We start from the raw sequence: 15,922 nt of genomic DNA on the forward strand, positions 1-15,922 counted from the left end.
AAGACAAAAGTACATTCATAGATAACTTTATTTATAAAGACTTTAGAGTTTAACAGGAAAACATGTTAACTTTTAACACCTAATCCTAAAAATACAAAAAAATAAGCCTCAAGAGCTCATTTTTTCCTGTCAATAAATGTTAATTTAGTGCAATCAAAAAAAAACCTCACAAATTTCAAATCAGTAGGAGCTTTTACATTAAAAATTACTAGCAAATTAGTTTAGTTTAGTTATAGTTAACAGATAAACTTATTTTAAAACAATGCCAGTAAAGGCAGTAAACACGGACGTAATCCCCGTGAAAAGCTGGTTTTGCCTGTATGGATTACTTGAGCTTGTCTTAGGACCCTCCCAAAATTAGTCAGTGCAACAAAACAAAGTTAGAGCTCCTTGGCAGTCCAGCACACTGAAATCACTAAGTCCTTCCTGAGGTAAACCTGGAAATGGCAAAGCAGTTACCACCATTTTTTTTTTTCACACATTTACAAACTGATGAAAAATTTCTGAGAAAAAACACCTGCAGTTTAGTATCTGTTCAAAGCTGAGGTTCTCTGAAAGCCTTAACTAAACACCACTGAACAGATTGTTGGTATTAAAGAAGTTCTCATACTACAGAAAGCCCAACACCATCTGTATGGGAAACATCTTTCTCAAAATATCTCTCCACCTCTGAGGTTTGGTCTCCGCCTTATCAATACGTATCTGTCTTCACCCGTGTGAACAGCTATTGGCAAACGTTTACAAGAGACACCCTTAAAACTCCCTTGAAGTTCAGTTTTACTTTTGGGTAACAGCTCTAAACCAAAGACTTTTACAAGTATTTTGAGGAGCATCTGTTTTGAAGTTGCAGAAATGAGGTTCCTATATCTCACATGTGTTTGTGCCAGGCAGTCAGTAAATGCTTTACTATCAGATCCTCAGCAGAAGAATTCAGTGCTGACAGATGAGTTACAAACCAACTTTTCCTGCAATTCCTTTACTTAGGAAGCCGGTCTGATATTAGGCACTATATGACTACTTGAGTTGAGGTTCATTTCTCAGAGTATGCCCTCAGTAACAAGTGATTTCTGTAAGAACAGTCAGAGGGAGAAGACTTACTTAGAAGTCCCGTCCTGCTCCTCTCATGATAGAGACAAGCTGATACACGCATTGCGCAAGGAGGAGAATCCTGACAGCCCCGGGGGTGCTGTTCAGAACCTGACTGCTGCCAGCCCTAACACGGAAAAACCCTGGTATCAAATTCCAACGAAGAGGTTTTGCTGTGCTCTCAGTAGAGGATTCAGCATGTTGAGGGAAGAAGTTTCAAAAGGAGGGGAATGACACCTTAAAAAAAGTTACAGTAACTTACATGAATTTTCTTTTGATGTAGATTTTTTTCCTAAGGTAAGAACAAAGTTAAAAGATCCTAAAGGTTCCTTTTTGGGTTAGGTTGGGTTTTCTCTAAAGCACAAAAGCAAACTGAACCCCTCACATTATCTTTAACATAGATCCAAGTACTTTATCATAATAAACACAACAGTGATTACATGAATTTTCACCAATCCTGATGACAGTTGCACAGTAAAGCAGCCAGTAAAGCAATAAGCCATCACACCTTCTCATCTACCAAGATTATCAGAGATGCCACCATGAATTTTTGGGGTGGGAGGGGATTTGCCGGAGCTATGAACAGAGTAATGACCTTTTAAGCTTCAGAGCCTACTCTGATAACCCATAAAACTAAAGCAACTAGAAATGTTACGTTTTATAGTCTTTATGGATTGCCAGATACATTTATGTAACACTTTCAAACACTCCAACCAAGAAAACAGAATTACATCCCGGCAAAATGAAATTCCTGGTAGTCTCTTTTTCTACATAGATTAGATTCAACTCCACAGGAATAAGACTAACCAAAAGCAACCAAAGACCCTCCACTTCTTCCTCTCATTTGCTATGCAGACAATAAACTCACATAAAACAAACACCACAAAAGGAATAATGACCAAATTCAAACACATCTGTAGCCACTTCCAGATTGATTTTTTTTCTGTGGTATATAACTGTCACAATGAGTCCTCCCCATAAATTTCAAACCCAAGTTTTCAAACAATTGAAAAGCAAAAAAACAAATAATTCTATTTGACCTTCATTATTTAGGTCTGTGTGCCAGGTCTAATCAGTTCTCATGAGCACATTCCACTTCTTAAAAACCGACTGTAGAAATGCATTTTTCAAACTAAAAGGAACACAACGCATTGTTTTGATGCTACAGCCTGAAGCCCTTTATCTGAGTTTTATCAAACTATACTCTATCACTGATCGAAGCAGCAATGACAACCTAATGTTCTCTAAAGTTATATATATTGCTGTATAAACTTCCCACTTTTGTCTTGTGGCCCCCGGCTCAGCATGACATTGGGGGGACATTCAAAGGTCAGCGAGACTTTCTTTTCGAAGCCTTCAGCTCCCAAATTGCAGCTCTATCCATAGCAGGAGTGGGGAAAGGAATTCCATCAGGGCTCTGTTCCCATATACCCTAAAAACTTCAGGTTGTCATTTCTTCTGTCAGATGTTTGAATGACTATTTGGTATGTTAGTGTATAAACTATCTGTCTGTCTAGCAGCATTTCCACATCACCCTATTACTCATTTTATTGTCAACTCAAGACTGTTTCTCACTAGTATTAAAATCAGTATTTAATCTTAAATTTCTTTCAATTTATTACTTTGCATAAGTAGCTTTTTAAAGCAAAGCTTGGAAGTTACTTGGACATGCAAGTCTTTAAAAAAAAAAAAAATCTGTATTTCAACAATTCACTGAGAAATCTCAAATTGAGTTTACTAGAGAAATGTTACACAATTTTATGTTTAATGAACTGTGTTGAAATGAATTGTACTTAAGACTCCTTATTTAATAAAAAGGCCTAAGAACATGCAACATTAACTACCACATTTCTACAGTCATATGAAGACCTCCAACATCTTCAGAGTTTTAAGCTTCACACAAATGGCTGTCAGGATTACTTGAAGCACTCTCAACGTCTTCAAAATTCTTGTCTACCCCCACAAACAAGAGGAAAACCCCAGGAGAAACGAGCCTTACAGTCACTTGAGGAATCAAGCACTGCTGAGCAGAAGAACGAGCCAGGATTTGAGAGGCAGCACCAAGTCTCTGAACAATAGAGAATCCAGTTAAATCTGCTCCCATCCTCTCAGGAATTCGAGAATCATCCAAGTACCCACCATTAGAAGCACCTCCAACTCCTTTATCTCCTATCTGAGAGCCCTCGAGGGGAACAGCTAAAGGGGAAAGCCCATGGCCCAGAGCTCAGCAACAGGCATGTCCCTGCAAGGATTCTGATTTTCAGGAGCACTGCTAAACCAGAAGCTCAAAAGGCTTGGGAGCACTACCAGGAATAATTAGTTTGGCTCTTCCTGCTCCATCCTGGTTTCACCTACACCTCACCAGGTTTCTTAGTAGCTCCTCTTCAAAGGATGGACGGAACGGGCAGCGGCTGGAGGGAGTAATTCTGTGAGTTTGGTGCATGGAAATCTTTCACTATGATCTCACATAGAACAGAAGGGAACAAATGGCAGCACTGGCCCATCCTCAGAATCCAGTTTCAAAATAAAAAACATGGCGATCTAGGATTTGGAATTGAAAATAAAAATATCAGGCAATGGCAAGTCACAGGCAGCTTCACACAGACACAGTGCTATCCTCTACAACCAGGTTTGTTCAACAAACTATTAATAACGTATTTAGTGATCAGAACTCAGGTGGTGTCATTCTGAGATGTCTCTGTCCAGACAGATGACGCCACCATAACTGTAACAAAAATCTGGTGGCCAGAAAGAATTGCCACATAAAAAGAGAACGTTTACAGGTCAGTCTCTGCCCAGATCATACAAAGAATTCCAAGAAAACAAGGATGTCTGCGACACTGATGCACAGCACCCTGCTCCCACACACCCCTGGATCTATTAATGAACTGAGTAATTAAATCAGCATACTGCTCATGTTTAAATACAGTTAAAAATCAGGCACAGATTTTTTTTCAAGTTAAAGCATTACCAAAACTAGAGGCCAAAAAAAAAGTGTGATTGATCCAAAATCATTATAATCTTGCTAAAATGCACAAGAAAGAAGAAAAAAAATCAAAATCAATAGAGTTATGTTACAATTTTGAGTGGCCTTTAAATATTGTAAAACTAGTATTAGAAAACTCAGAACACTTGGTCATTACCTTGTGCTACAATAGGATTTTAGGCTTCCATTTACTGACATGAACCCTCAGTGCCAGGTTGTTTGCGCCTAATATTTTTTTCTGATATGGAATGACCACAGAAGTTAAAATCTGTTTTATAAAATTGCACGTACTTGAAAATGTAATGCACTGAACCATAACACAATTGATTTTTTTAACTAAACCCATGCTCATTAAAGAAGTGTAATTTCCAAATACTTTTTCCAGTGATTGCTCTAAATTAGAATAGCAAATTTTAAGATGGAATTTTCTAGTCCAATAAGCCTGGTACACAAAGCAATATTTGAATCCGTAATTTAAATGTTACAGTGAGAAACACTGATGGCTTCCTCCAACTGGTTCCCATTAGTTTTCAGATTACTGAATTACAACACATACATACTCAGCACATGCATTTCTGAGGACCTGCTGTGCAGCACCAGAATGAGGAATACCAGGAATACCGCAGGCCATTGTTGAAAGAGATAGTTTTGTTGGATTTTTTGTTTCTTAACGTCATTTCTGCTACAGTTACGGGAAATATTTCAGTTCCAGTGCACCCAATAGACGCCCATCTGGAAGAAGTGTTGGAACAAAAGCCTATATTGAAACAACATTTTTAAGCATAAAATATAGGTCTGGAATTTTTCTGACTATGTTTATACTATTTTTGTTACCAGCATCCAGTGACATTATGAACCTTCTGTGGTACACTAAAAAATCTTGTATGATAGTAACAAAGAGGCTTTTAAAAGCTCCTCAACAGAGGGGGAAGTGGGAAAGAAAATAACACTAAGAAGGGGCAAGTAGACAAAGACAGAACAGTGAGCAGCTCTATGCACAGATGACTCATTCTGACATTCTATACAGGTGAAGGTATACAGGAAAAACTTCAGTTAACGAAAATTTCCAGGAATTTAGTGGAATTCTTTTATCCTCTGTCTTCACTTCCCTCCCCATAAATTTCGAGCACTCAGAAGTACTAGTAGTCCTCCTGAGATTTTAACCCAAACCAAATGTTTGAGCAAGGCAGACTGTTATAAAATCTCAAGCAAGCAACATCCTTTAATTGAATAGGTACCAGTGTGTTTGGATATGCATGGAAGTTAATCCATAAGGAATACCAGCTGTACAATACACTGCCCTGTGCTTTGGTCACCTCTAGGCAGTTCACAAAGTCCAATCCCAGTCATTAACCATCCACGGTGCCATTTTTTTCCTGACTCCTCCCTGCTGTAATTTCATAGGAGAAATTTTTCTTATAAAAATTTCAGTCTTTACAGGCTGCCTGGATAGGGCTGTATTAGAGTTTACACAAAACCAAAACATTTAAAATCTTTTCCTCCTAGAAATCTAATTAATGACTTAGAGATCAGGTATTTTTATTGTGCTTCTGGATTAATACACCATAATTACCAAAGCTTACTAATTCTGATGTGAAAAACGCAATACAGTTACAGGCAAATATGGTTAAGTTTTGCATTGATTTAGGAAAAAATGTAATAATTAATTGTTGTTGAACCCAAGAGGTAATATAAAGCTTAGTGTGCTGACTCTTGGTTTTATAAAACAAACTGAAGCTAGAATTGAATTATTAAGCACACCATATATTTTACAAATCTGTGCAAAGAAAACCTTATTTTTAATAATTAGGCATCAATTCCTCCGAAGAAAACAACATATTATTATAATAATTAACATATTTTTTTTAGAAGGCCATGCTTCTTTAAATAGTCACATACTTCCAGAGTCCAAAGCTCATGTAACCTAATCTGTGTTTTCCTCAAATCCCCACAAGTCCATTTACTTAAAAACACCACGCTCCTGGATGGGTGCCTGGCGTACCAAACCTGTCCCGTCGTGCATATTTTTATACATGTTACTAAATTAGGAAAGCAGAGTGGACTAAGGTTATGCCAACTTGAAAAAAAGAACAGAGTCTGCATTAGTTTGTGCCTTTGCTTTTAAACTCACAACCATTATAAAAAAAAAATTTGAACTTTATTAAGTATCAAAGTGATCTGCCCTAATCAGAGACAGTAATAAAAGCAGAAGGGAAATCTGGGGGGAGCAGGTAAGAAGCCAAATTTATTCCCCCTCAATTGAAGCCTCTAAATCAAAATGTGGAATATAATTTTAAAAAAATGAGTTAGGACCACATATTTTCATGCCAGGGTCTAGAGTAAGAACAGAATTATTGGCATGCTGTACCCATCAGTGGAAATCTACTGTGAAAAGAAGGGAGGGAAGAAATCGTGTTTATGTGCCTTTAATTAAGATTTACCAAAATCCCTCATATTGAGCCCTATTCAGAATTCTAAGTTGGGTATTCAGGAAGTCTTTACCAGTTAAATACTGGTATGAATAGTAAATACAGATATTGTACTTTACAGCAACATTTAAAAAAAAGAGAGAAATGAATATGCAGTTTTCATATCTGGAAGTTTCTCCTGCCCCCAATTAGTAAAGCAAATTCCAAAGCAAAGCAGACTGCAATAATCACTCAACATTCCAAGGGTTACTGTATAAATAGACAAAGCAGCAATCAACAATTACAGTTTGATTTATAATTTTAGCAATGACTGAACCCTCCTTGTCATTACACCGAAGTTACATAGGTAAGAGAAAATTATCTAGTATTTATCTATAAAAGTTAGATATTTCAAAATTCATCTTCCTGAACTCTTCCAGCCTTCTGGAAGCACAAGTTGTTTCAGTTACAAAAAACTCACTGATCTTACCGCTATTAATTTCCTATTAACTCAGAGGGTTATTCATTATGGAGAGATAATTATTAATTTCCTAATAATGGGTGGGAAGACTCAATCCTCCCTAACATTAAATATGATCAGACTCAAAAAGGTGTGGTCTTAACAAATGGAATGGGAACACCCAAGTTCTATTTCTGGCTAACACTGACTCCTGCTGTGGCCTGGAGCAAATCACTTCTGTTAAAAACACTTTTTTTCCACTCTGTAAAATGAGGATAACACTCCCTTATCAGCTTCACAGCATCTTTCTCAAATGCTTTGAAGATAAAGTTTTATAAGCCTACAAATGTATTTTAATGAGTCTTAAACTGACTATATTTCTAAGCCAATTTGCCTTAAAAAGGAAAAGGATTTGAACAGAACTGAAAAGAAGGGTCTCCATGCTGTTAATCTCCCTTAATATTGCTGCAGTTTGCACTTTAAATACACCAAAGGCACATGAATTCATTTTCCTTCAGTCTACCTAAAGGAAGCAAAATGGCAACAAGTGGATGCAAGATGCAGGAGTCCCCAGAGACTACACGTAAATGTGGATGTGCAAAGAAAGCCATACATTCCCTGTCCTGGGGCAGGAACCTGCCCAGGACTGTGGCAGAGACCTGCACCCCTCCAGCAATGGCTGCTCCCTCAGCAGCACTTTCCTCTAACATTCAAACAAACAGCCTCCCACTTTTGGCAACAAATTTGCTATTATTTGTTCACTTCTTTTTTTTTTTTCCTTTGCTTGATCAATGCACTCAACTCTTAAAGTTCCTGAACAACAAACACAAACGGAACATCGGTCTAGTCCATGTAAAGACAACTGCTGATTTTTTTTTTTCCCCTTCTTAAAGGGAATTTTGCCAAAAGATGGGCTGGGATCATAAACCATACCCTCTTCTTTAATTACTTGCTTTTGCTCTTGACTTGGCAAAACATTAAGCTTTTCATTTCAGTAAATCTATAATTAACTCCAGCATGTGCTGAGTAAACATGACCTCACTTTTAATTAAATCTTAGAACAAGATGCTACAAAACTTGCTGTTTCTAAAGAGAAGTAGCTCTCAAGTAAGGGGCAAAAAACCCATCTAATCCTTGTCAAGTAAGAAACTTAAATCCGAATTTGAGTATAACCCACCCTCTTTTAAGTCATCTGTTCCCCAAACATACATTCCAGCTACAAGATCAAAATGTAAACCTGAAGAGCCACCACTGCACATCAAAAGATTCTGAGGCTAAAGTCAAACCAAATCTAAATGGTAACAGCAGAACAGAGAACCTTGGTTTTGGGACGCCTCAAGAATAATTTTTATAATGCATCTCACTGGATTTTTTTTTTAAACTATGGAGTGAGTAGTTCTTACACAAAGAGAAATAAGATTTCTCAAGAATGAAAGGAGCTGAAATATCATATGCATTATAACCATCAGAAACAAAGGGGAACTTTCTAGTTAGTCATTTATGAGCGAGAAGATTCAGAAAATTTCCTTCTGACAGTACGTCCATATAGAACTAACTCTACAATTCGAAATTAAAATATCAATTCACTGATTAAAAGGAGAAATCTCTGAAAAAATAAAGTTCAGCTACTGTGAAAACAATGTCATGACTAAGTCAAGTTCATATATGAACTAATGTAATAATATGAAATAACCGTCTTTTGTTTATGCTGATTTCTTCCAGTAACATCTTTGGCATCACACATTTCCAAATGGCCCTCAAGAATTTAGATTATTTAAGTGCTACATTTAAATAGTAGAAAATTTCACAAAACTTACTTCATGTTCAAGAACTGCATTTACCAGAGCCAAATAAATGAACCAAGAAACTGTTAAAGACAGCAGCTACAAGATTTACAATCTGCAGAACAAAACAATGTTGTGCATTTAAATGAAAACATGTACTCAAGAACTTTAGAGCATTAAATCTCCTTTTACTTATCTGCAACTGTTTTAATCAGCTCTTCTCTGAAAGGCAAAACCTCTCAGGGATTCTGATTACCCCAGAATGCAGATACTGATGACTCTGTATTAGGCAGAAGCTGGTCTGCTTATAAATCTTATCTAAAGTATATCCAAAATATGACATTAAGAGAATTTCACTAAGTATTTTCTTCCAGCCATTTGCTATTGTATTTCAGTTTCAACATGCTTATTCTGGACAAATTCTTCCCTTTAATTCTCAAAGTTCAGCTGAGTCACCTTTGAGCAGTTCTCACAACAGCTGAAAGGAGGCTGATGGAAGCCCCCTCAGCAGTGGCAGATCAAACACAGAGCCTTGAGGCTAAAGCTCAGGATCTGATCCAAGGGCAGCACCCATTTGGGGAGTGTTTGCTGAGCGCAAAGGAAGGACTATCACACTACCAGAGTGCCACTGCACATAAAGTCCTTCCCCACCTCCAAGGGACACCATTTCCATGCTTCACCTCATGCCCATTTCCCTCCTCATCAGTCCTGTATTGCCTGCTTTCCTCAGGAAGCTAAAGCTTATGCCTCTACACTGGCTGCATGTATTTTATCATTCTCCCCCATCTCCTCTCTTAAAATAATTTTTAAAAAATTCATTGGACAATCATGACCAAACCTGAGAAAAGCAAATTGCTTGTTATTATTAAACTGTCACAGGTTTTATTAAAACAGGTACTTAACAGATTAAAACCCTGCCCATCCCAGTGAAGATAAACCACACTACAGGCTCACCCTCTATCAGAGTGTGAAGAATCTCTACAATCAGACTAGAGGCTTAAATCTAGATCTTAAATGCACACTACTTCAATTGGTTTAAAATTTGATTTCTATAAGGCAAATCTTAAATACTAAAAATTAAGAGCACAACTGTGGAACAAAATCATTAAAAATGCATAATGAATCAACATATGCTATTAATTGCATTGTTTCTTCTAGCTCTTAATCACAATTAAGGAAGACACAACAAAGAATCATTCTTATGAATTAAAATGCAATAGAACAGTGGGGGTGTTCACACATAATAGCAAACATTTACCATCCAACTGTTCTGCAGCTGCAATGAAGATATTTTCTAGCAATTCATTTAGGATATTACTGAGTATCCTCCTAGATATCCATGGAATTTTGAAAAAAACCTGAGGATACTTTTAACACCAGACACTGGCAATGGAGATCCAAGAGGAATGACAAGGCAACGACTCTGAAGTAATTTCCATAAATGACTGTGATCTTAACCCAAAAGCTCTTTTTTAATGCAGATCTTTAATTTCAGCACAAGCTGCACAGGTAGAAGCTAACTTTTATCTTAAATGGTTCCTTATGATAAATTAAGAGCCATTCAGAGCTGTCTTTCCCCAGAAATGCAGGGCAATGTCTGCTGTACAGAAAGCAGTGAACACACAGTAAAATGATGCACTGCAGTGAAATCACATCCCATCCTAGTTCAGCTGAACTTTGCCAGTGTTCCCAACAGAATGCTAGCTGACACTATAATGAAGATTCATGCTACCAGTATAATTAAGGATGAAACAATTCATCAGAATTTATTATTTTTCTCTCCTTTTTTCAATTGTTGAACGTAAGTGTTATTTTGAAACTCCTAAGTTTTTTTTTTTTATATGAAGTCTTTGAAGTCTTCACAATTTTACAGAGAACATCTCAGAAAATATGCTTGGAAGCCCTCTTTGGGAATTGTTTTGTTTAGGAAACACTGAGCGCAGTAGATTAACTCTCCAGTGGGCAAATTATGCAGTGTGAGTGAAAGGCTAATCCTGCTTGGGCTGGTAACACTTGTGTGACATCCCGTCACATTGACAGTGACAGGATTAGCACCAGCAGCAGTAATGGCACAAAGGACACCACCACAAACACACAAAGACCACACACTACTGGATTCTCCAATGCACAAGAAGGCAACACAAGTATTATTTCTAAGCATGCAAACTTTTCATGCACACAAACCTAAACACACGCAGGGACAATGCTCAGGACCAAATTTTGTATAAACTTCAGGAGAAATTTAATGCAGAAAGTCTCAGCTGATACCAGTTCCTAATCAAATGTGGTAGACTCCAAATCAACTCTTCAGTAATGTAAATTATCCTTTTGAAAGTCTTTTTTGGAACCTTTTTAAGTTAATGTGTGAAGTTTTGCAGAAAATGTGTCACTTTCTCTTTGAACAAGTCTTTCTTTCATGGTACAGCACCATAAGGTAAATTATCTTTGAGGAACATAAAGCACACTCAAATCACTCCTTTCTTTTGAATGTAGGACATCTGAAAATTGATGGAAATTTTATTGGCCCTGGGTCATAATGTTTAACAGGTTTATCTAATTTCATTCCAGAGCATTTACATAGTCATATATTTTTTTTTCTTTCTAATCATAACCATCCTTTGACTTTTTTAAGCAGCCTAGAAAAGTGCAAGGAAAGGACAGTGAGATTTCTGCACCCAAAACTTCAAGGAGCATTTGCAATACATTCCTTGAGACTAAACAATATGAACTTACAAGCACATGAAGGTCACACTGAGAAATTAGTTAAAATAGAGCCAAAACCTAATCCTGTTAGATTAAGTTAGATCAGTTTTTTGAAATCATAGCCTTAAATTTTTATCATCTCTGCAGATGAGAAAATGCAAATATACCAGAGAAAAATTAAAAACTGAAATAAAAAATAAGTATTTGAAAATCACCATCATCTTCTCTGAACAGATGTAAGGGGGATGGAAGAATAATAATGTTACATCTGCTTATCAAAGTATTTAGAAGACAAAAAAAATCATTCAAAATCTGCCTATGGCCAACTTTTTCTGACTTTGTGTCGCATTTACTTTGAATAAATTTTTCTATTTTATTATAAACTAGCAAGACAAACATTTGTTATCTACTGTCACAATGAGATAGAACTGCCATAGGCAAAGCTACTAGACACGTGTCTTTTTAGAAAATATGAGATTGGGGCTGTTGGGTGAAAAGAAAGGAAGGAAGGACCAGAATCCTTTATATTATGGAAAATTGGAAGAAACATCATTTTATCATAATGACAGTTGTCATTGGCATTTTGTGTCTTCTCAAAGAAGTTCAATATTTTCTTGATATGATGGCAAAAGCTGTTAAATAAATACATTTTTCCCACTTCAGCAGCATTTTTCAGTACTCTGCAAGCACACAGAGCACAGCTTTTTTCTAACTACAGAGCACACTGGGAGGAATACAAACAGCAATCCCTGCAAGTTGCACCACTCAGTAAACCAAGAGCAGATCAGTTGGCAAGTGAAGTTGCAAGGCTGTGTCAGTGCTGTGACCCCTCACACACTGCACTCACCTGCAGGTAAATATTTCAGCTGGTTGTTCGCCAGGCGAAGGTGCCGCAAAGACCTCAGGCGGCCGATCTCTGGACACACAATCTCCAGGGCATTGTCACTTAGGTCCAGAAACTGCAGCTTAACCAAGGAGCCAATGGCTTGTGAAAGAACAGATTAAAACATGAATGTGACCCAAGAGCAACATTAAAATCTTCACAGGACTGTGAGAGGAGAACAAGCCACAGTACCCGCCAGCTGTGTCTGAGCGCATCTCGAGGTGTTAAAGCCGGTCTCACAACTCAATGACATCAACTGTGGAAATGGTGCTCTAGCTAACAAATAGCTCTGCTGGCAGTGAGACAAGGGATAACAAGTACAGTGGTGTACAGAATACTCCCATCTGTAGATTCTCCTCAAGACAATTCTGCTCTGAAACCACTTTCTCCATTCTTGTCCTTTGAGTCTATCCAATTTACATTCAGAAATAGCATAAATTGAACACAAATTCCTCAAGTTGAGCACATAACTCTGCAATTAATACAAGGAAAAGAAACTAGTACAAGTTCTTGCTCCTTTGGGTTTCAAATCTGTCATGATCTAAACCAGCAGAGTATTCAGTGTGGTAACTGCCTGAAAGCAGCAGACACTCTGGATTTTTGTTTCTGTAGATGAGTGCCATTTAGCCTTTTCACTTTCTGCAATTAGAACTGCAGCAAACAGCATCTAGGTGCATTTGAGAATTCATTAAAAGAATTTAACATAGCATAAACAAGGATATTATCAACTAAAAGCTACACTGGTATATTTTGTATTAAAATCTTAAATGTTTTATGGGAAAATAAAGGAAAAATAGGCCTCTTCAAAAAAGAAAAATGAATATTTTATGATTTCTGCCACTTATCATGAGCTGGTAGATTACTTACCTTCAGGTACAACAACTATGTTATTTGAATGAAGGTACCTGGGGGGAGGAGAAAAAAGCAGAGGACACCACCTGTTACCCTCAAGGACTTCTGCTACATATTCAGTTTGCAAAATATCCAGTTTCAGACTGAACGAGCACCCTCAAAGCCATTCCTCCCTATGACCACAAAAGCTGTGTAAACTATAAACTGGCAATGGACAGGTACTTAAGTTGCACTTGGATTATTAAATGATTAGCATAAAAATAAAAGAAAATTACATACCACTATGTAAAACAAACTATTCACAGTTACAATAATAATGGGCTTTAGTTTTGAGAGTCATACGGAGGAAAACAAAAAGGGAAAAGAATAAGCAGAGAGAATAACCAAAAATGAATCATTTTGATCACCAGGTTATTTGACACTAAATGCTGGCCAAGGAAAGAAAAAAAACCCACACCCACACAAGTTATACAATTACAAACATTTTCCCCTGCACATAAACTCTCACACCTTTACTGAGAAATAAGCACATGATCTATTCACTGCAAGTGGGTTTTTCAAACTTAAAGTACCTTTTTCAAAAGAAAAAACCAATCTTGCACACGGTTATTTATGCTGCTACAGAGGGTGGCCAGATCTCTCACTAAGAATATTCAGCACCCTCCAATGGAGCACTTCCAGTACTTCTGGTAACATAAACACTGATCATAGATTTTACACATTTCAGATTTCAATCATCATTACTGGAAAAGAACAATTCGATCTTGTAGTAAATAACAGTAACAAAATTTTCCAATATTAACATCCAACTGTAAAGGAATATTGAGTACTCAATGTTCAATTGCTTAGGCACACATGGAATTATTTTCATGGCATGTTTTCTTCCACTGTATTCCAAGAGCGTTTCCTAAAGTAGGAGCCCCTCTTTGCAGGGAGACAGAACAAAGGAAAAGACACATGAACATTTCAACTGCATGGGGCATCTGAACCTTCTCTTTCTTTAAAAATTGTAGTTTGCTAAAAACTTAACAAACATAAGAATAGTATACATGTCTGTAGAAACATAGGATGAGAATTCTCCTACCCATTTCAGCTGCAGCTCCTGAAAACATTCGTGAACTATTTCACTTAAGCTAAAAAAACTGCATTATGAGCAGCTACACCTCATAGCCCAGCATCAGGGGCATGATATATACAAAGAAAAACACATGAGTCAAATAACTAAGGATGTAACTTTTAGGAAAATAAAAATAATTTAAGCTTGTCTCTCAAAATTGAAAGCTACTGTAACAAATTATTCTTTAAATAAATCCTTGTTTTGTGGTCTCTTCTCTGACAACAAAACACCTCTTACTCTCTCATCAAAAATTGACTTGTCCTATGAGAGCTACACAAACACAGCCCATTGTAGCTCTCTCCAGACCACCAGAATGTGTGGGGTAATGGTGAGACACCTGAGCTTGCTGAACACCAAATAATTAGGTTTGACTCCTATAAATCAGTGTTTGTAAGAAATTATTTTAAGCTGTAATTTAAACAGGTTTTCCTAAAAGCACCATCAAATAGCAGAGATTTCCTGATGCCCAGTTGCAAATAATGGTATCAAATATAAAAATATTTATTTTATTGCTTCAGAGCACGAAGACTCTCAAGACAGGGGCATGATGAGATAGGATTTGCTCTTGAGCGAGTCAGAGACTGCAGTGACCTACAAACCAGTTGAGTTATACTGTGGCCACAGGCACCAGAAAGGTGAGGTTACAGGGCCAAGATGACAAGATCAGACAGCTGAGGGCATTGGCTCCTCAGATAAACACCTCCTGTGTGGAGCTAGCCATTACATAAACACAATCAATACTCCATCAGTTACTCATCTGAAACTCAGACAAAGAACTTAAAACGGGAAAAGAGGATGTCCCTTTTAACCCCCCACTGCCAATCCTACCACACAAGAAAATCACAACTTTATAAGAAAAGGGGAAGGAAGAAAACATTGTCTCAGGGGCTTAAGTCTTAAATTAATTGTCAAAATAATCCAGTTCATGGGACATCCATTTTTTGGACAAGACTGGATAAACTGCTCTGCCGACAGCAATCACCATTCCATAGTTACCACCTGTACATGCTCACCCCTGCTTCTATTTGACAATCTCTGACTTGGTTCCAAAAACTTATTACTACAATCAGCAGGACTGAGATCATAAAACCCCTGGGAGCTGGGGTGGGAATGAGTAGCCAAGGATGGGCTGGAGGCTGTAACCTGTTACTATGGCTCTGCCACAACCCTCTGACCACTGCACTGGGAGGTTCCAGGGCTTTATCAATGTGACAAGTCCACACAGAATTTAGGGGGTAAGTATTTTTTCCCGTAGCGGTATAGACACTTGTATAAAGGTTCTTTTCATACAATAAACAAGAAATTAAAAAAAAAATTAAAATGGGACTGAATACACCTACTTTAAAAAAAAAGTCCAATAACAAACAAAAAAAAAATCACACAAAAAAAAATTACCCTTTCTTGCCCTCCAAGAAAGCCCTTCACACTTAAGGGAAGTTATATGCAAGCAATACATTCTAGATGATTTTAAGATGAGATGGATAAGCATCATAAAAATATATTAGAACTCCTACACAAACTCACAATTCCACGAGGTTTGGAAGCTTCTGTGCAAGGTTTTCTGGCTGAAAGAGAGTTAGAGATTTTTTAGGTTTCAAAACAAAAACCAGACACACATTTATTGTGTGCCCAAGTCATTTTAA

General features: G+C 37.2%; 1 protein-coding gene across 1 annotated transcript in view; it reads right to left on the reverse strand.

The window, feature by feature from the left end:
- LRRC28 (leucine rich repeat containing 28) overlaps positions 1 to 15,922 on the reverse strand; it is a 49,651-nt gene that overhangs the window by 29,641 nt on the left and 4,088 nt on the right. The window contains exons 3-5 of the mRNA XM_017736680.1: positions 15,804 to 15,844; positions 13,178 to 13,215; positions 12,275 to 12,412 (exon numbers count right to left, since the gene is read on the reverse strand). Of these exons, the coding sequence (XP_017592169.1) occupies positions 12,275 to 12,412; positions 13,178 to 13,215; positions 15,804 to 15,844 (217 nt within the window). The remainder of the gene's footprint in view (positions 1 to 12,274; positions 12,413 to 13,177; positions 13,216 to 15,803; positions 15,845 to 15,922) is intronic.

The sequence above is a fragment of the Corvus brachyrhynchos genome, unplaced genomic scaffold, assembly GCF_000691975.1.
Source record: "Corvus brachyrhynchos isolate BGI_N302 unplaced genomic scaffold, ASM69197v1 scaffold200, whole genome shotgun sequence".
In the NCBI taxonomy this organism is placed as follows: Eukaryota; Metazoa; Chordata; class Aves; order Passeriformes; family Corvidae; genus Corvus; species Corvus brachyrhynchos.